The sequence below is a fragment of the Salvia splendens genome, chromosome 7 (genome assembly GCF_004379255.2).
Source record: "Salvia splendens isolate huo1 chromosome 7, SspV2, whole genome shotgun sequence".
NCBI lineage: Eukaryota > Viridiplantae > Streptophyta > Magnoliopsida > Lamiales > Lamiaceae > Salvia > Salvia splendens.
The window spans coordinates 4,949,643-4,968,930 of NC_056038.1; the positions used below are offsets into that span (position 1 = coordinate 4,949,643).

At 39.5% G+C, this 19,288-nt stretch overlaps 4 protein-coding genes and 1 long non-coding RNA gene across 6 annotated transcripts; 2 read left to right on the forward strand and 3 right to left on the reverse strand.

The window, feature by feature from the left end:
* The first annotated feature begins 243 nt into the window (after positions 1-243).
* Positions 244-2,234, forward strand: LOC121742418 (zinc finger protein BALDIBIS-like). Its single transcript, XM_042135553.1, has 3 exons — positions 244-713; positions 781-1,180; positions 1,260-2,234. The coding sequence occupies exons 1-3, from the start codon at positions 566-568 to the stop codon at positions 1,933-1,935; spliced, it is 1,224 nt and encodes a 407-aa protein (XP_041991487.1). The 5' UTR covers positions 244-565; the 3' UTR covers positions 1,936-2,234.
* A 671-nt stretch (positions 2,235-2,905) lies between these two features.
* On the reverse strand, positions 2,906-3,482 carry LOC121741271. Its single transcript, XR_006037819.1, has 2 exons — positions 3,262-3,482; positions 2,906-3,176 (listed from the first exon to the last, which is right to left on the reverse strand). It is a non-coding gene; the product is annotated as an uncharacterized LOC121741271 (long non-coding RNA).
* A 2,111-nt stretch (positions 3,483-5,593) lies between these two features.
* LOC121811028 (neurofilament medium polypeptide-like) lies at positions 5,594-8,840 on the reverse strand. Its single transcript, XM_042211781.1, has 4 exons — positions 8,206-8,840; positions 6,629-6,713; positions 5,993-6,034; positions 5,594-5,895 (listed from the first exon to the last, which is right to left on the reverse strand). The coding sequence occupies exons 1-4, from the start codon at positions 8,830-8,832 to the stop codon at positions 5,807-5,809; spliced, it is 843 nt and encodes a 280-aa protein (XP_042067715.1). The 5' UTR covers positions 8,833-8,840; the 3' UTR covers positions 5,594-5,806.
* Positions 8,841-9,072: 232 nt separating this feature from the next.
* Positions 9,073-14,799, forward strand: LOC121741966 (serine/threonine-protein kinase GRIK2-like). Of its 2 annotated transcripts, none has more exons than XM_042134958.1 (13): positions 9,073-9,378; positions 9,539-9,733; positions 9,912-10,314; positions 10,895-10,969; positions 11,038-11,082; positions 11,244-11,318; positions 11,910-11,997; positions 12,079-12,203; positions 12,853-12,948; positions 13,635-13,701; positions 13,785-13,900; positions 13,999-14,077; positions 14,165-14,799. In XM_042134958.1, exons 3-13 carry the CDS (start codon positions 9,982-9,984, stop codon positions 14,314-14,316), a joined length of 1,251 nt encoding a protein of 416 aa, XP_041990892.1. In that variant the 5' UTR covers positions 9,073-9,378; positions 9,539-9,733; positions 9,912-9,981; the 3' UTR covers positions 14,317-14,799. The 2 variants fall into 2 exon arrangements, with proteins under 2 accessions (XP_041990892.1, XP_041990891.1); XM_042134957.1 differs by having other exon boundaries at positions 9,920-10,314.
* Positions 14,800-15,449: 650 nt separating this feature from the next.
* On the reverse strand, positions 15,450-17,444 carry LOC121741733. The gene is made up of 2 exons (XM_042134617.1): positions 17,140-17,444; positions 15,450-17,071 (listed from the first exon to the last, which is right to left on the reverse strand). The coding sequence occupies exons 1-2, from the start codon at positions 17,258-17,260 to the stop codon at positions 15,642-15,644; spliced, it is 1,551 nt and encodes a 516-aa protein (XP_041990551.1). The 5' UTR covers positions 17,261-17,444; the 3' UTR covers positions 15,450-15,641.
* Between the last annotated feature and the right edge of the window lie 1,844 nt (positions 17,445-19,288).

The following is a 19,288-nucleotide window of genomic DNA, read 5'->3' on the forward strand; positions in this document are numbered from 1 at the left end:
AGTACCATTTGATTTAACACGAATTTTAAAAAATATTTGACTTTCTAAAAAAATTGTAAATGGAACTTTAAATTTAAATTGAGGAGACCACAAAATAAAATGTGAGTAAAATTACACGAATAGATGCATACAATAAATACTAATCATTGTTAGTAAAATTCAATTTTCCTGGTAATCAGTGCCCCTTCAAATATATACATACATAGATAGAGATATATACATAAAGAGAGAGGGGGGTGGGGTGGGGTGGGGTGGGTGTGGTCCAAGGAGAGTCCATCCTGACCGACTATTAGCAGCAGAAGCAGCCATATACGATAAGGAGAGAGAAACATACACCAAAAATATTCTTTCCTCGATCTCCTCAGCTCAGCTAGGTTTTCATGGCAAATTGCTTTCCTTCGTCTTATTTTGAGCAAAATATGCAAGAATAAGTAAAAACGTTTGCCTCCACTTTGCCCTGAGCCAAAAAACTACACTCAAATAGTAGTGTTTTTATCCATTTCCACCCAAATTCTTGCTTCCTCACACACACACGCACATAACAAAACTAGAAATTTGAAAGAGAATGATGTCAATTAACGACGAACTATCTTCGGTGAATCTCCCTCCCCTGAGAGGGCTCATTCAAGAGCAATTCACCATCAACCCTACCAATCCAAACCCTAGCAATATCAATCCGTCGAAACGGAAGCGAAACCTCCCCGGAACACCAGGCAAGAGCAAACACATCTATTTATATTTATGTTTATTGATGACTTTGATGATGATGGTGATATGCAGATCCGGATGCGGAAGTGATAGCCATGTCGCCCAAGTCTCTGATGGCAACGAACAGATTCGTGTGTGAGATCTGCAACAAGGGTTTCCAGAGGGACCAGAACCTGCAGCTGCACCGGCGAGGGCACAACCTGCCGTGGAAGCTGAAGCAGCGGAACAAGGAGGAGGTGGTGAGGAAGAAGGTGTATATCTGTCCCGAGAAGACATGCGCGCACCACCACCCGTCCAGGGCTCTCGGAGATCTCACCGGGATCAAGAAGCACTACAGCAGGAAGCACGGCGAGAAGAAGTGGAAGTGCGACAAATGCTCCAAGAAATACGCAGTCATGTCTGATTGGAAAGCTCACAACAAGATTTGTGGCACCAGAGAATACAAGTGTGATTGCGGAACCCTCTTTTCTAGGTCTACTATTAACACTTCCTCTTCTTCTTCATCATCATCATCTTCGTTTTCTGAGACTAACGCTAACCAAAAAACGCAGAAAAGATAGCTTCATCACGCACAGAGCCTTCTGCGACGCGCTGGTGGAAGAGAGCGCGAGGTTCAGCAACAGGAACGGGCTAGTGATGGATGCTTTCCAGAACAATAGTAACAATAATGTGGATTTTTCTGGGGTTTTCGAATCGGGGAGCCAGATTAACCGGTTCCCCTTGTGGCTGGAGTCTGCAAATTATCCGAATTCGTCTAACGAAAACACTTTCTTGAATACTAATGCGAGCAGATTGCAAGAGGAAATCATCCACCAACAGCTGGATTCGCAGAGCCAGTGGCTGAGCCGGGGGCAGGAGGAGGAATCTTTCCTCGGAGGAGTGCTCAAAGAGGAAGACAACAAATCAAGTTTGTCCCAAACTCCCTCATCACTTTATTACACTCACCAAACAGCAGCAGCTCCCATGTCCGCAACTGCATTGCTGCACAAGGCGGCTCAGATGGGCTCCACTAGGAGCGTGGCAGGGTTCGGTCTCATGAGCCCTTCCTCCTTCTCGAGCTCGGCCCGTGGGAAAGATGATCAGGGAAGCAAGAATCAGAGGGTGATTGAAGGGGAGAGCAGCCTCACTCGGGATTTTCTCGGGGTCGGAGGGAAGGAGTTGAAGTCCAATTTCTTTGCCTCCATGAGTTCTACGATGGAGATGGGAAATTATAACAGAAATCACTGAGGTGAAAAAAGAATGGTGGATTCGATTTTGAGGTGAAAAGTGAGTAGACAAAAAGCTTCCAAACAAGACATGCAAAACAGAATAGATCGATCTTGTGAACTGTCAGAAGAGAGGAGGGTCCTCTTCTTATTTCAAATTTGTGTTGCATTTGTAGAAAGGTTATTTGCTTCATTTTTTTTGTTTTGTTTTTATTTCTGTTTTTATATTTTAGTGGAATTTTAGGGTTTCATTTCTTGGACCACGGATGTTTGTAACGTTCTGTTAAAGGGATTATTCCATGTGCCTTCAAATTTAACAAATTTTCTGTCGTTGGTAATTTTAATTGACTGTATGTGATTGCTGGCGTGACATCTTATCAGTGTGTGTGTGTGTGTGTTTTCTTTGTGAAGTAATAGTGAAATTATGCGACTTGTGCTTTATTTGAATAGTGATGTAATTGGAAGCGTCATGTGCATTGTTTTTTTTTTATTGTGTACTAGTAGTTATATTTTTTGAATAGTGATGATATTATTATGGCTTGATTTTCCTATGTGCTTTTATTGTATTGTCTTTGTCCTTTTCCTTGTGGATTGTTAGAATGGTGTTGCATCTTATGCTTTATCTTGTGGACTATGTGCAACAATAAAATAAAGTTGGAATAAACTAAGAAAACGTAACCACCCTTCTGAAAATTTGATACTATATGTCAATCTTCCTTAGTTTTTGTTTATATGGGGAATTTATAGTCTTTAAATATCAAGATGAAGTTTGGTTGGCAAAACGTTTCTCTTCATCCATTAGTATAGGGGTTATATGGAAATCTATTAATGATCACATTTTAAGGAAGAAGGAAAAAAACTTTGGACCGAGTGGTGGGTGATAGTTTTCCATTTCATAATTATGAGTATTGAGATCAGATTCGTCAAGATTCACTTCAAATGAGACATCTTTGATCAATCTCACGATCAACAGGTCAGTTACACCTTACAAAAACACAAACTAATATCAAATATTCCGAAAGAAAAATATTAAAACCTCAGATCTATACAAGATAAGACTAGATCTAAATTATTACAAAACCAAAAATGTAAAGAAGTACTACTACCTAAAAGTGTACAGATTTCATAACGAAGGCTTAGACACAACACAACCACAGATCTACAAAAGACTGTTATCCTTTACCGAGCAATTGCAAGTGAGAAAGAAGAAGACACAAACCATCTTCACAAACCACCACAAACCCTAACCTAGCCATCGAACACCTACACACATATACATATCTCAACATTTAGTTATTCGAATCCTCAATAACATATATAACCATAGTTCAAGTCTAGGTTTACATACGATTTCAATAACCAGAAGGTCATCACCGTAAGAACTTAGCATGCCACACACATGATTGAAGTGATGAAGGAGGAGAAGAAAGACAAAGAACTATCACAGAGAGAGTGAAGACAGAGGAGAGAAGATTCTAGTGAGAAATGATAATAATGAATAACTCGAATGAGTTCTCACCCGAATAAGGTCGGGATACAAGCTCCTCGATTACCATGTGATAGAAACGAAGCAGCGTGGGTCAAGTCAGGGTGGGTTTCCGGCACCCGATTGAACATCAAGAGTTTGGGTTTGGGTCATGGGCTTATCAAGGACTTGGGCCACCGTAGTATTGGACCAACAATGATCACATTCCCTATCTTGTACCAAGTAAAAAAAGTGTAGAGTGAATATACAACAAAATCATTTTGAAAACTAAATTTTTAGATTCTTTGACAACTTTAATAATCATAGTAGACAGAATGCTTAAGATACTTAAGTAGCCACCGGGGTGTATGATGAAGAAAAAACACGAGGGTACTGGCACTGATCTGAGGGGAATCGGGCGATGAACAAGTTCGGTAGAACTAAGGTTCTTACGAGATCAAAGAGAGAATGAGATATTAGGTGTGGATAATCAACGTGTAGGGAAAGGAATTTAGTTTGATTTTCTTCTTAGTTTAATGTTAAATGAGTCATTACTAATTCTTAACTATATATAAAATCTCTTACTTTTTATTTTAAAAACTGTTTAATTTTAAATGGGATGTCCCAAAAAGAAAATCATAGATCAAGGCATCAAGCTGATCGGAACCTAACTAATATCGTAGGCATTTTTACATTTCAAATTAGAAAAAGAGTAAAGGCCAAAATTGGTCCTAAAACATATAGTCATTTTATGTTTTTGGTCATAAACATTATCTTTTGGATTTTTTGGTCCTGCACATATGGAAATTTGATCATTTTGGTCATCCGTCAACATTTCCGTTAAAAACTAACGGTCAACGGCCGATTTTGACCAAATTAAACTTTTAATTCTGATTTTTACTCCCTAATTATTTTTACACTTCAATTTCATCTTCTTCCTTCCTCTCATCTTTCATCTTCTTCCTTCCTCTTCCCCTCAAACCCTAGTTATATGAATTCCGTCAATTTCGTGAACCGCCATTCTAGATCCGACGAAGAGATCGGGGTGGACGACCCGGACACCGTCGACGAAGAGATCGGGATCGAGGTTTGTGGTTGTTGGAAGGTTGAAGAACTGCCAAATTCCTCATTTAATTCCAGTCCAAACGTGATAATCCTTTCATCAATTCATATCTCAATTTCATACTACTTGTCGAAATCAAACAACAACAATTTCTTTTGACAGAAATCACCATAGCTGTTCCCCCAAATTCTAGTACCATCAGTTCAATTCACGGAGGTATAATGCCTTCCAATTTCGAACTTTACACACAGCAATGCACGCATACATTTTAGCATCCAACTCATGCTTTCAAACTGCCATCTTGGACTCCCACATGGAGCGAGCTGATTGAGACAACAGGGGAGGGCGACTTCGATTTCGTCGGCGAGACGGCGGCGATGCTGGTCTGAAACCGGGACGGCGCTTGAGGAAGCGCGGTGGTCGCAGAAATCACAGTGGTGGCGGCGGCTGTCAACGGCGACGACGACGAACTCCTAAGGGCTAGAGTAGTGTTGAAATCGAGAGAGAGGAGAGGCGGCGGCCGGTGTGCCTGTGAGTAGGGAGTGTAGTCGGCGATGGAGAGTAACCGACGATGGAGTGTAGTAGGGAGTGTAGTCGGCGATGATGATAAGTGGAAGGAAAGAAGGTGAAATTGAAATGTAAAAATAATTAGGGAATTAATTAGGGAGTAAAAAATCTGAATTAAAAGTTTAATTTGGTCAAAATCGTGATTAACTCCGTTGACCGTTAGTTTTTAACGGAAATATTGACAGAGGACCAAAATGATCAAATTTCCATATGTGCAGGACCAAAAAATCCAAAAGATAATATTTAGGACCAAAAACGTAAAATGACTATATGTTCAAGACCAATTTTGGCCTTTACTCTTAGAAAAACTACTCCCTCCCCCACAAATTTTAATTTTATCACTCTTTGACCAAGTACTAATTTTATGAAATGTAATGGAAAGTGAGTTAAAAAAATTAATTAGATGCAGATCTTACTTTTATATATTAGTTTTATAATAAAATGTGAGTGAGAATGAATTAGTGGAATATAAGGTCCACAATAAAAAATGGTAAAAAGTGAAATGTGACAAATTTTATGGGACGAACGGAAATGAAAAAATGTGGCAAACTTTCGGAGGGAGTAGAATGGAAAACACTACCCAGATTTATGATTTCTACCTGGAGGAAGCTTGCATTTTTTCAATAAAGTTAACAATAATATAGCCGTAAGCTCATATAGGTTAGAAAAAGAAAAAATGAATTTCTCAAAACAAAAAAAAATAGAAGCTTATCTTCTACAAATTCTTCAATAGAATTTGCCACTTAGAAAATGTAGGCAAGGAAGAGACTGGTGAAAGATTTGTACACTCAATCCAGATTATTTCTCCTTAGCCTTAGCCTTCGCCATCTCAGCCTCTTCCCCTAGTGCTAAAGCATCCTTCGCCTTCGTCTTCTCAGGAACAAAATCTAAGAGCACAAACAATGGCAATGCGAGTGAACTCTTAAGAAAGAATTAGACAAACACCAAAACACGAGATCAGTGTACTGAAAGGAAGAAAAGTACCGGAGATAAACTGAAATCGCTTCCGTTTGGAAACTACTGAAGCTGTACACAGGATTAAAAGCAAGTCAGGTATATATTTAGTTAAATACAAATATATATCCATTGTAATGCACTATTTCATCTCAAACAAATACTATTAACTTCAATAATATTTGTACCAAACTATGTACAACGAACTCATCTTCAGTTAACACTAACAAATTACTTATTCCTTTGCACTGGTTCATCCGCTGTCATCCTGTGAAGATCTCTTCTCAGTCACCGTACCAATAATAGCCTCACACAATTTGCTAGTGAAATAGCAAAATGAATGAAGAGTTCCAATGGTGGATTATAATTTATGTGAGATGCCATTTTACAATCATTTAAATTACAATCTTGAGGTGGTAGAGCAACCTAAAGATTGTGATATAAATAATTTTAAAACGGTAGCAACCTCAGTTGTTACAACTATAAATGGATTTTCAAAGTGATGTGTTGTGCACTTTGAACCCAAAAAAAGGAATAACAGACAGCAACTCCATGTTTATTCTTAGCATTTCAAATGCATATGAAGGCATAGTAACATGTATCATGGATGAATGATGCTTCACTTAAGAATTAAAGGAGCAAAGTAATAGAGAGAGGAAGCATTACACAAATGATTGTAAGCAATCTGTTTTTTCTTTTCAAGAAATGCGCAAGCATATGCCTCCTTGCAGAAAACTTGAAGAAACTTCTCCTGCAACCACAAGGCCAGTAACACATGAAAAATTAAGCCCAGGCAGCTCAGTTTCAATACCTTAGTAAATTTCAGATATTTAAAGGTCAGTGACACTTTATCCAATAATTGAACAGTTCCTCAATTAATACGAAACTCTTGTCATATTAGAGAAATTTAAATTCCTTCTCAAAACACCATTCATGTATGATGAGACCTGATGTTATATACAATGAAATATTTCTATCCTTTTGCCCATATTGGGATTTGGGAAGGGGATATTCAGTAATGTTGATCTTATATTTCTATCGATTCCATCAAACTGGACTACTGGAGCTGTTGGATCATAGTATATAACTCATCCATACAAACTCGATGCAAAAATAACTTCAGTGAGAAGACAAATCAGGTATAAATTTAGTTAAATACATTGTGGCAGAAGCACAATAATTGTTCAGAGAAAAACAAAACAATTCCTTATGTCTCATATTAATTGGTGTGTAGTATAGGCTTTTTACCTAAACGTGAAACTGATCGGAAGGGAGCAGAAGTACACATATGCTCACATAAACAGATTACAGAGGTCAAATGGCTTCACTCTTTTGTCTTTCTATTTTCCCCGGATATAGAGTTAGAGATTTGGGCATTAGTTATACAACGCACAACTTAATTTACATAATTTTTGTAATATCGAATAAAAATGACCTCAAAACCAAATAAATGCAGAAAAAAAAAATCAAATAATGCATTCAAGTTAGCATGTATAAAAGCTTCATCTCTACTAAAACTTAATTGTCTAGGTTCTCCACGTGCATCATGAATGTGTCGTCTTGATTAAATGTATTCACTAACGGTTAAGAGTCTATGCCGAATTAGACAACACGTGTCAAGAACTCAGATGACCTGTAGCAAATTTAACTTAATCTTTCTCAAAATGAGATCTGTAGCAATTAATGACAATAAAACAACACTAGAAACAGCAATAACACGAGCATTTTGTTCCTTCACTAAAGTTCTAACTATAATGCTCATATACACTGCCCCAATCACAAAAAGACAAACCACATCAAAGACATAACGGAGCAATATCTGCATCTTTATCCACATTTCATATTCGGGGATGCCAACCTCATGGTATTCATTCATCGTCTTTCACGATAAGCAGCATTCATGTATTTTCCCCCTCGTATCCCCAGACTATAGATTGGTTTAAAATAACACATACTCTCACCTTGCCATACCTCACTAGAGACTATCAAATTCAGCAAAGAGAGATACATAGATCTTCGGCTCATGGAACAAAATTCTACCCTAATTTAATCTAATACTCCATATACAATCTAAATTCATGAGTTATGATAAGCAGTTCGAATTGCTCAGCCTCAAATCTTCTAAAAATGTCAATTAAGTAGCACAACACGTATTTGAATCAAAGCTACATTTTTTGCAAGCAAACCCTAACTCCTCGAAATCAGAATTCAATCAAAAAATAGAATTCAATAAAAATCCATACCGAAGCTTTATTGATGACGAATACCGCCTCCTGGAAAAACTTACGATCAGGATTCTCGACCTTAGCAATCCGATTGATCCGCTTCATCGGAAACACATACTGCGCGTTCTCGCCCTTCTCCTCCGCCTCCGATTCGTCTTCCTCCTTTCTACTTCTCTTTTTCCCCTTACTCTTCGCATTGTCCCTTTTGCCTTTCCTATTAACGCTATTTGGCTTCTTTTCTTCATCTTCATCCTCCTCTTCCTCTCCCTCTTCCTCTTCCACTTCTTCTACCTCTACCTCTTCCCCTTCCCCTTCCCCTTCCCCTTCTTCTTCTTCCTCTTCTACCTCCTCTTCCTCTTCTTCGTTGCTCGAGCTCCTCTGTTCTACTCCGTCGTCCTCCGCCTCACTGGAATCCGTGGCGTCATCGTTTTCCGATTCCACACTCGAGGACGGAACAACGGATACTTCCGTATCTTCGCTGGAAGCATCGCCATTGGCGGCCTCCGTGATTCTGTTTCGGCTTCCGTTGCTGCTCTTCGCGATGGTTTTAGGAGAATTATTTGTTTTGGCTTTGGTTGTGGCGGGGCTGGTGGAATTGTTGTTGGGGTTTCTGTTCCTCCCCGAAGGCAATTGCTTTCTCGCCATTGTTGAAGATTGTGTTTGGATTTGGAGTCGGAAATATATTAATGTTCGGAATTAAAGAATTACGTTCACTGACGCATGCCTGCGGCCCCACTAAATATGGGCCGGATTTGACTAATTTGGGCTTAATTTGAATGACCTTTGGGCTTTATTTGAATAACCGTAATTAACAAGTTTCTAATTGTGAAGACATGTAATAATTGAATATTGTTGGATCATAGTGATGATAATATTATCTTGGAAATTTGGCAAGTTATATTTCCGGTTTTGCCCCGACGATCTCTCCACTACAAATTCCCGCCGTCGCTTCCGGCCTTCACCCCAAATCCTCCCATCTTTCCGTTAATTCGGACAAAACCAAAACGCACCCATCTCAATCATCGGATCCCGCCGTCAAATTTCCACAAAGTTGCAGAGAAACTCTAATAATTCGAAATTATAAATATGCCCCCTCTGAGTGTTGAATTGAGTCAATGAGAATCAGCTCGCTGTTCGCTCTGTTAGCTAGGGCTAATAGCAGCCGTTGTTGACACTATCTCCACTACGCCGGTAAGAGACGCTACTTTTTTTTTTCTTTTGACCTTTTAAGTCTATTGATTTCACTGTCAACTGTTGAATTTGAGTTTTGGTTGATGTCGAATTACCAATATTCTGGGTGCAAAGCCTTTTGTTTTCTCCCTTTTATTCTGAAATTAACTTCATTTTTAAGGGATCGGCGTCCATTGCGTTTTGTCTCTTTTGTAAATTGGAGCACTAATTGAAGTGAAGTTTAAGCGATGTCGGCCTTGAATCGTATATGGATCAATTTTTTCAATTCCTTATTTCATTTTGCTGAATGGTATCCTTTGGAATAACATTGCTGACTGGGCGACTGAAGCCCACTTGGCCAATTTCTCTAGACAAGGTGAGAACTTTATTTGCTATATTTGAATTTACTTCAATTAGAACAACAAATTGGAGTCCTTGAATATGAAAAAGTTATAGTATTTCCTATTCCATGGTCATCATTATTCAAAGATTTTTCCACGTGCCTTTTAGCTGCTTGCTAGGAGAGCATATTGTCTTAACGTTTTGATGTCTAGTTTTTCAGGTTTTGCAGTTGAGTATTATCTTAGAGTGTGTAAATTCCTGGGCCAGAGTTTTGGTACTGGGATGTTCACTAAGAGGAATTCGATTGAGAAAGTGACAGAAATGGGCTGCTGTGGGTGTTTTGGTTTCTCATTTCTGAAAAGTCCCAAGAAGGTGACAAAACCCACTAAGGCAACTAGCAAGAATATAAGTGAGGAGTTATTGTTGCATGATGATCCCAAAGATGAGCAGGGTAGTAGTTTCCAGGATGATACGGATGGGTCTGGGAATGCAGATGACCTTGACTTTCAAAGCCCAGCAAAACGATCACTCGAGATTCTCACGAACTTGATTCAACACGAGTTGATATGTAGGGAGTTCCCTGTTAAGGAAACCCACAGTGTCGTTCGTTCGGAGGTAAGTTGCAGAGCAAGTATTGATTTGTGCCTTTTTCTCAAGCATATATGGATCTTGTGTTGCTATAACATCTCTGGATGTGAGGATTTGAACTGAATCATCAACATGATACAATTTTAACTAGCTAGACTGTTCCAATACTTTGAAGCTTTTATATGAAGTATGGGGAAAATATGCAGGGTTTTTTGGCCTTTAAACCCAAATTAAGTTACTTAGAATAAGTAGAAGAAGAAAAAGACGAAAGTGTGAAGCTTTCCCATTGAGTGTAAGTAAGCAATCACTGGAATGTTTGGTTATCGACTTAACATGATGGCCTTATGCTTCGTGCTGAGAGAATTTTACCCGATATTGCAAAGATTACTAAAGTAAATCAGAGAAGCCTAAATGTAAGCAAATTTTCTGCGGAAACATTCCCAACATGCGGGGCAGTAAAACTTCTGGCATATATTTATTTTGGTAGAGTGGTTGGCCATGTGATTTTGTTCTGATGTCATTCAAGGAGATCTCCTTTATTAATGCAGTGTTTTAGCCTGCATTATCATCATTGATGCAAAGCTCATATTAACTGGTTTGCGTCCAGGATGAAAATGGAAACAAGACCATTAATGAATATGTCCGAGTGCGGAAGATTGGCGCTGGTAGCTATGGGAAAGTGGTGAGCATATAGTTAGGAGATTATAGGTTCTAGATATGAAGTTCTGAATTAAACATGTTATTGTGCAGGTTCTCTACCAAAGCCGTTTACATGGAACATATTACGCAATAAAGGTGGTGTCTTCTCTCATGTTTGCTCAAGTATTTTGCACTATTTTTTCTGCAATTAAATGTGTTGTTTTATGAATGCATTTTCCTTGTTTTCTAGGTGTTTATGAATGATAATAAAAACCTCTAATACAAATAACCATCTATTCTCTATTTTTGGGTACCAGATCTTTCACAAGTCTCATTTATCAAAGCTGAGAGTTTCACCCTCAGAAACTGCATTGAGTGATGTTCGTCGTGAGGTATTGATGATTTATTACTATGCGTTCTGAAATAGTAATTTCAGGGTCAAAAGCAGGTTGAGTGTACACTTCTTAAGCTATGTGTCGGTGAAATGGAAATCTAATCTAGAAACTTTAGCTAATAGAGATCAGTATCAATTGAATATTAGTTTGGTCCGCGTTGAAGCAACTCAATTTCCATTGAAGCTATCATGAATGTGTTTTTAGTAGAACTCTGCAATGTGAATATAATAAATAACATTTCGTTTGCCCCTACTCTTGTACCGAATTAATTGACCACATCATCTTAAAGCTTAAGTAGTATAGTGTGTGGGCCCGGCTCAGTTTCTTAGTTATCAATCTTGATAATGATTCACTAGCTATTACTATTGTTAAAAACAAGGTAATACTTATTTTCACGTTCTTCATTATTGTTAATTTGTCCTTTAGCAGGTAGATTGCTGACCCTCTTAAATATTTGTTCTTGATGATTAGCTCTCAGTTTGCAGAAACTACTCCGGTCTTACTTTTGTAACCTTCTTTTGGTAATTCTGTTTATAATATTATCTAATTCTCTCTGTTCTACATGATAACGAGTTTTTATGTTATTAGGTTTTAATCATGAAAGTGCTGAGTCATCCCAATATAGTCAATCTTGTTGAGGTTATCGATGACCCAACGGACGATAACTTGTATATGGGTATCATATGCTTTTCCTAGTTATGCCCTCTCCCTAAGTCAAAATTTGTTGTTGTTCAACCATTTTCCTACTTTTGTGCAGTTCTTGAATATGTGGAGGGCAAGTGGGTCTTTGATGGCACTGGTCCACCTAGTTGTCTTGGAGAAGAAACTGCACTGAAATACATACGTGATATAGTTTCTGGTTTGATTTACCTCCATGCTCATGTACGAACCTACCTTCCCTATTAAGTATAATTCTTGAAATCGTATATCAGTGAAAATCTCAGTCAATTGTGCTTGGTGTATAGTATGCATGCCATTTATCTTCCACTTCACTATATGCTAATATGCAACCATGAAATAAAGTTCCTAGGTTATTGTATAAATTACAGACCGATGTTAACTTGTGTGAGGAATTAGCAAAATCTCGCTTATAATAGATTTTCTCGTTTATAATTTACAGACCTCTCCAAGGTCTTCTAATCAGTTTAGCTAATTCTTAATTTCTTCAATTAGGATACTTCACTACAATATGCTTTAGTTGTTATCACAGTTTCTTAAAAAATTGATATTTTTCTGTTGATGATTCGATGTATAGTTCTTTTGCTTGGTAAGATGATTATGTTGTTTGTACTTGCTGCTTACAACTTTTTTCGTTTCAGTGTTTTAGTTAAGAATCTTAAGATGGACTGGATATTATATAAGCTGATGCTCTGTTATTGCCAGAGTTGTGCTAATTTATGTTTGATAAGTTTAACCTAGTGTACAATGGTTACTTTTTTGCAATTATAGTTTTCTGTTTAGCTTTTTGCTGCTCACCTCAAATTCTCAAGCGCTTTCACATTGTGTATGATTTATTTCCTGCAATCAACAGAATATAGTGCATGGAGATATCAAACCTGATAACTTACTAGTCACAAGTTCTGGCACAGTCAAGATAGGTGATTTTGGCGTCAGCCAGGTTTTTGAGGTAAATGATTTTTCCTTGTATATATTTCTTTGTTTTCAGCATTGTGTTCATATGTTTGCTGGGGAACCTGGAGAGCCTCGGTAGAGATTTTGTTTCTCCTGAACCTCTGTCCCCCCTGGACAACTAATGGGGGGCACAACATGATAGTTTATGTCTTGAGCTGTTATTCGGCCATCTATGGATTTTTTCAGTGAAAATTTTGAAGTTGTGAGGCTTAAATTAATGTTAATACTTCTATAGAAGTCTAGCACCTTGGGCAAAAATTTAGAGCTTTTGATTTCTCCTGCTCAAGGACATGGACCTTGTCCCCTTCCTATTTGATTACTTAATAATGCTATGCTCGAAATATTAGTAGATCTCTTATGAAGAATCTCTGTCAAACAAAACCGTGCTCAGGTGTAGTAGTAATGGTGCTTTGTCATCTATCTGGAATTGAATTTCAACCTCATGAAAAGGTTAAACATCGCATATAACTGAAGCAAGCGAACTGTGGGGCTTCAGTCTGAACTATGCCCATCCTGTGGCTGCATGCTTGATTAATAGGCAAATCATTTACCATCATGCTGCGAGTGTTCTTGTTGCTTTTTAAACTTTCTGTGACTGCTATTATTACTCTCTTTGCTAAAAGCATTGCCCTGTTGGCATCAGCTACTGTTCTTCTATCACATGCTCCCTTTTATATATAGGAAGATAATGACGATCTTCGACGCTCTCCAGGAACTCCTGTGTTCACTGCCCCTGAGTGCTGTTTAGGTTTGTGCTCTCTCTGTCAGTGATGGGTCTAGTATGAACTACGTATTCTAATTGTCTTATCATCCAACCCATGCCATATGTAGGCCTAACCTATCATGGAAAAGCTGCTGACACCTGGGCGGTTGGCATTACTTTGTACTGTATGGTTCTGGGGAAATATCCATTTCTAGGGGAGACGCTTCAGGACACTTATGATAAGGTATGGTTTGTGATGCACATATCTTTTGAATGCCATTTATGTTGGCATGCCTTTTTTTATGTTGGCATGTTATGTGATTACAAATTATGCACCCTCAGATTGTAAATAGCCCGCTGTTGCTCCCTGACGAGATGAATCCTCTCTTAAAGAACCTAATTGAGGGCCTTCTCTGCAAAGGTCTGTCTCTGATTGTAACCATGTTACTGTTTTCGAGGACAGTTCAACCTTGTTATTCCCTGGTTCACCTATGATCTTATTATGCAGATCCAGAAAAAAGAATGACGCTAGAGAATGTCTCACAGCATGCTTGGGTCATGGGAGAATACGGACCCATCCCTCAGTTCTTGTGCTGGTGCAAGCGCAAGAGACTGCAGAGAAACACATCTGATGGAAATGGAACAGAAACTCTCAGTTAACGACACTAACGTTAACTGAGAGTATCGTGATGCTGCCATTTTTCTTGTGGCTTTTCTGCTCATAACAGTTACTCAGTTGGGTAATGATCTCCAGTTACGTATGTGGTTTACAAAACACGAAGATATAAGTAATGGGCCTGTTAAGAGACTTGGTGTGTAGGTTGCCTTGCCAAGAACTAAGTCCTACATCTGAGGCTTCTTTGTTAACACTTTTCTGATTTCTCGCTGCACGGGGAATTTTCCCTATAATGTTAAGAGGGTATTTATCTTCTCCGTTTAGCTGGTTTTCCTGATCTATATAGACATGTACATATATTTCGGAAAAATACTAGACTGCACTACTGAATTTTACCTTTGTATTTAAGTAGTTTTTGTGCATTCTATACTTCATAGTATTTCTGAACATTCGTTTTGGTTGATTATGCCCTATTTTTTAAGGGAACTTTGTTATGTATTTGATTTTGAGGTTTCTTGTTGCTAGCACACGACTTTCACTTAATTTATATTCTCTTTGTCCCAAGAAAGTTGAGTTATATTTCCATTTGCGTTGACCCAAGATAGTCATTTCTTTTTTTAACAAAACTTTTACTTTCTATTTACGTTGACTCAAGATAGTAATTTCTTTTTTTAGCAAAACTTTTATGAAAAGTTGACTCAAGATAGTAATTTCTTTTTTTAGCAAAACTTTTACCCTCTTTTCATATCTTGCTTACTTTTACTTTATTCTTTTTGCACTTTTAACTTTATCACATCCATTTTTAATTAATGTATCCAAAAGATATGCCGCATGAGAAGGGGAAGAGTATGATTGTTTAGTACCCCACTTTTGAATCACGTGAAATTCAAGACTGACTAAGATGGTACTACTGGTATTAATAAATTTAATGAAATATCTTATAGATATTGTATTAATATTTGAGAACCAATCAAACTGTGCCACTTAGCACTAGGTCTAGGCAATATGTTTGTGCTTCTTTGCTGTGGTTTCCGAATCTTTAGTTTCATCATAACCACCAAAAATCATAACATAAAGTTTGTATATAATGTTTACTACTTATTTGTATCGGATAAAACTATGATAAAATGGTTGATCATAAGAAAATCATTAACTTTAAACTAGGGAGAGGCATAAATCACAAAGCAAACAAAGCAACACATAACATATATTTTTCCTCCAGCAACGGCAACGACAATGACAAGAGGGAACTACACATTCAACACATTACATCATCTGTGAGGAAATAGATAGGTGGATTTCTACTCAATCCGCCATCTCTCCACACTTTATTCAACAAGAACACAAACACGACACAAACACGAACCAGTCACTCTCCGAACCACTGATGGGCATAGACACCGCTCTTCCTCAGACTTGCAAAAAGGGTGGTGCAGTTTCCCATCATCATCGTCTTAGACTCTGCACTGTCTTCGCAGCGCAGGAAGACTTCATCAACGCGGCATATTGCTCCACTCTTAAACATGTCGGCGAGGATGTTGAGCTCCACATACTTGGCATTCATCATGAGGACTACAAAGTCTCCAGCGCCTACTGTTCCATTGAACCAGCTAATGAAGTCGAAGGCTTCATCGTGCAAGGGTGCAACCAGATGCTCGTCCGAGCTCAACTCTGTGACAGTAGCAGCAGCATCTCCACCAAGAGCAGGATAGTACACGAAGTTGGTACCCGGGTCCGTTACGTAAGATGATAGGACCGAGGTTTTATGATCGACAACGAACTTCTGCAGAGGTGCGAGGTGGTTGGAGTTCGACTTGTAGTTTTTAGATATTTTTGCAATGCTCTTCTTCGCAAACTCCCCCGCCCCAATGTTGATGAAGACCAATTTGCTCCTCGAGGAAATGTTCATCAAGTCTGGTAGGTACGAAAGCTCTGGTTTGACTAGCCCGGATCTAAGGGGCTCGATGTACTTCATGAAGGGCTTGTTCGTTGCAACCGACGGACAATCAGCAGGGAGACGAAACTCCTCAAAAGAAGCAGAATTTCCAAGCCTCTTCTTGAACACCACCAGAGAGAAAGAACCAAAACCACATAACTTGACCACATCGGAGCTCTTCAAGAACGATGCAACAGTAGCAGCAGACCTAACCAGGCCGCCTGAGTAAATCCTCCGGCCTCCCACGAGCATAGCACCGGTCCCACCCGGACGCAGCACACGCTCGATCTCCAGCACTAGGAGAGCCGGGACCGAGACCCTATCAAGATCTCTCGAGAATGCAAAGTCGAAACTGCCATCCTCAAAGCCGAGCTCATACACGAATCTCCTCTTGAAAAGGGAGAAAAAGGGGTGCTTGTCAACACCGAAGGCGCCGGTCAATCCCAGACCACGCAACGCCAAGACAGCCGAGGAAGATCCCTCCCCCACACACAATGCTCTTGCACTCGACTGCAAGAGCTTCTTCCCCATCAACTCCTCAAACACAGCTCTAACCATATTCTCACTTTCTACGCAAGCTGCTGCGGCAGGAGCCACGAACACAGGTAATGCGAAACCCGACGACATATTAGTTCGATTGAGATTGGGGTTCGGGCCCACATTCAAAGGGCATTCGTCTATGTTCGACAAATTCGGCTCGATTAATCGAACCTCACGGGCCATTTGCATCATAGAGATAACAATCAGTGCTAAAACAAGCATAAAGGCCCTCAACAACACACGCCTCACAATCGGGCCACGGAGCAGTTGCCATTTCAAGAGATTCAGGTCCATTTCCTCAGATTCAGATTCAATTTCCCAAATATTTCAAAGATGCAGATCAATTACGGTAAATTTGAAGAAAATGGGCAGGAAAAACACGAACTTTAGCGAGTGCAAAACCTGGAGGAGGTGTGATTTCCACCCACCAGTAATACGATTGACATTTGGAACCCTAACCAGACCCTTCTCGGAACCCTTTTCGCCGCGGGGAGAAACCGATTCGGACCCATGGTGGAGTAAATTTGCGGCTCAATTCATGGTTGAGGTGGAATTTACATAGTTAGAGATGGTGGGAGTAAAATTCCTGTAGATTTGGATCTGGAAAAGGGGAGAGAAATGGAGTGGAGAAGAGAATAGGAGAGGTGGAGCCGCCGATTGCTGCCAATAAATGTGATAATGTGAGTGTGTTGGGTTTTGGACCTTATTGTTATTCATATGATTACAATTGATGAGTATCAAAGCAGTGTTTGATTAGGCCACCCACAACCCCTCACGACGGGACGAGACGGCGGCGAGACGCGTTGTAGCGTCCCGTCTCGTCCCCAGCCCGCCGAGCGTCCCGTCCTACCGAGACAGATGGCGAGCCGTTTCGACAAGCGCTAACGCGACGTGGCGCGCTCCGGCGCCATGGGTGATGCTCACTCGTCGGCCCGCAAGTGGGCATCGTCACACTGATGCAATAAATCATTTTTTTAATTCGAATTGATAAAAAAAAATAAAAAATAAAAAAACGGTAATATTACAGTTTTTTCGACCGCTTCTTTCTTTTTATTTTTATTTTTTTACTCTATAAATACTCCTAATTCATCCTCATTTCACACACAAATACACATCTATTCTTCCCAAATCATCTTCATTTCCTCTCCAATTTTCATCTAACCTCTCATCACAAAATGGCCGGCGACGGAAACTCTGGTGGTGCCGGCTCCGGCGGGTTTGACATCAACGCGTTCGGCGACTAAGGGGCATGTACAATGTCCTGGGTGGTGGTTCCGGTTCGTCGACGCCGGGGGTACCAACCACCCCATTTTGATGTGGATGCATACGCCCGTCCCTCAGCCCCGAGGTATTCGCAGGGATTATCCCAGATTCTGGAGGATTATTCGGTTGAACCCACTCCGGAATGAGGCCGAGGCGGTGGAGGAGGCCGAAGCGGTGGAAGCTCCAGGGCGGAGGCGGACGAGGAGGAGGAGGATGATCTAGTTCGGCATCCGTACAGCCCCAAGGAAACGCTGGTTGTGTATAACGCCTGGATCAGCGTCTCGTACGATCCCATCGTCGGGAATCAACAATCCCGAAAGTGCTTCTGGGAAAAGGTCACCGAGACTGTAACACCCCGAAAAAAAAGATAAGTGAGAGAAAAAAAAAATTAATTAATCTAATTAAATATTTTCCTAGTTGACTTGGTCACCAAGATCTGCCTTAATCCAAATTTTAAATAAAGATACTGTAGAGATTTTCCTCCTCCGTGATCTAGAAAATAATTAAATTAATGAATATCACGTAAAAAAAAGGGAAAATAAATATTTCCACTCCTTCCTCACGTTAGAAACCGCCCCCACTCCATGAATCTCTCCCAAATCTAAAGTACCCATCAGCCACCTCCTCTCTATAATATTCCTTTCACAAATCAGTTTTCTCGTATTACGTTGCTCCGCAACAAGAACTCAAGACTTATTCTTCTCAACTTCTACTCAAGAAACCGAGAACCAAACTCGAAAGAGGGAGCTATCGGTTGTCCTCTCAAAATCTGTTTAAGGTATACTTCTTCCCAATTCCAATTCCTATTGTGTACTTCATATTGGAGCATACCATACATTTAGAACTCAAATATCTGCTAGAACACATCAATTAGGAATCGAAACAAATTGAAAGGAACCAACACTGAAATCCACATCAATCGAGCACCACAATTGAACCTCCCGCTGTGACTAATCGGAAAAAAAAAATACGAAAGAAACGAAGGAGGGAGAGAGATAGAGAGTGAATGGGTTTTAAACATGCTTCTGGAATAGGAGTACTCAATTCCCTTTATTAAACTGAGTTTGTTTTTTTAGTGGAATGGCTGTGTACGTGTAGGAAGGGTATGGAATGGGGGTAAGAGTTTATTTTGTTTATTTCTTAAATTTTTTAATGTTTGACTAAAAGTAGAAGGGGTGTACATGTTTTAAAATAGGAGTATACGTACATGTTTTAAAATAGGAGTATACGTACCTGTTTTTTTTTTGTTTTCAGTTGGGCCAACTCTTTAATTGTTG

What these genes read in the sequence shown, in the direction of transcription:
- LOC121742418 (XM_042135553.1), top strand. Translation starts at nt 566, where the DNA reads ATGATGTCAATTAACGACGAACTATCTTCGGTGAATCTCCCTCCCCTG. An exon ending in AAACCTCCCCGGAACACCAG is followed by an intron (nt 714 to 780) that starts GCAAGAGCAAAC and finishes GGTGATATGCAG; the next exon opens with ATCCGGATGCGGAAGTGATA. An exon ending in TGCGGAACCCTCTTTTCTAG is followed by an intron (nt 1,181 to 1,259) that starts GTCTACTATTAA and finishes CAAAAAACGCAG; the next exon opens with AAAAGATAGCTTCATCACGC.
- LOC121811028 (XM_042211781.1), bottom strand. Translation starts at nt 8,832, where the DNA reads ATGGCGAGAAAGCAATTGCCTTCGGGGAGGAACAGAAACCCCAACAAC. An exon ending in TCGTCATCAATAAAGCTTCG is followed by an intron (nt 6,714 to 8,205) that starts GTATGGATTTTT and finishes TTGTGGTTGCAG; the next exon opens with GAGAAGTTTCTTCAAGTTTT. An exon ending in GATTGCTTACAATCATTTGT is followed by an intron (nt 6,035 to 6,628) that starts GTAATGCTTCCT and finishes TCCTGTGTACAG; the next exon opens with CTTCAGTAGTTTCCAAACGG.
- LOC121741966 (XM_042134958.1), top strand. Translation starts at nt 9,982, where the DNA reads ATGTTCACTAAGAGGAATTCGATTGAGAAAGTGACAGAAATGGGCTGC. An exon ending in TGAGTGATGTTCGTCGTGAG is followed by an intron (nt 11,319 to 11,909) that starts GTATTGATGATT and finishes TTATGTTATTAG; the next exon opens with GTTTTAATCATGAAAGTGCT. An exon ending in TGATTTACCTCCATGCTCAT is followed by an intron (nt 12,204 to 12,852) that starts GTACGAACCTAC and finishes TGCAATCAACAG; the next exon opens with AATATAGTGCATGGAGATAT.
- LOC121741733 (XM_042134617.1), bottom strand. Translation starts at nt 17,260, where the DNA reads ATGGGTCCGAATCGGTTTCTCCCCGCGGCGAAAAGGGTTCCGAGAAGG. An exon ending in CTCCTCCAGGTTTTGCACTC is followed by an intron (nt 17,072 to 17,139) that starts GCTAAAGTTCGT and finishes ATCTTTGAAATA; the next exon opens with TTTGGGAAATTGAATCTGAA.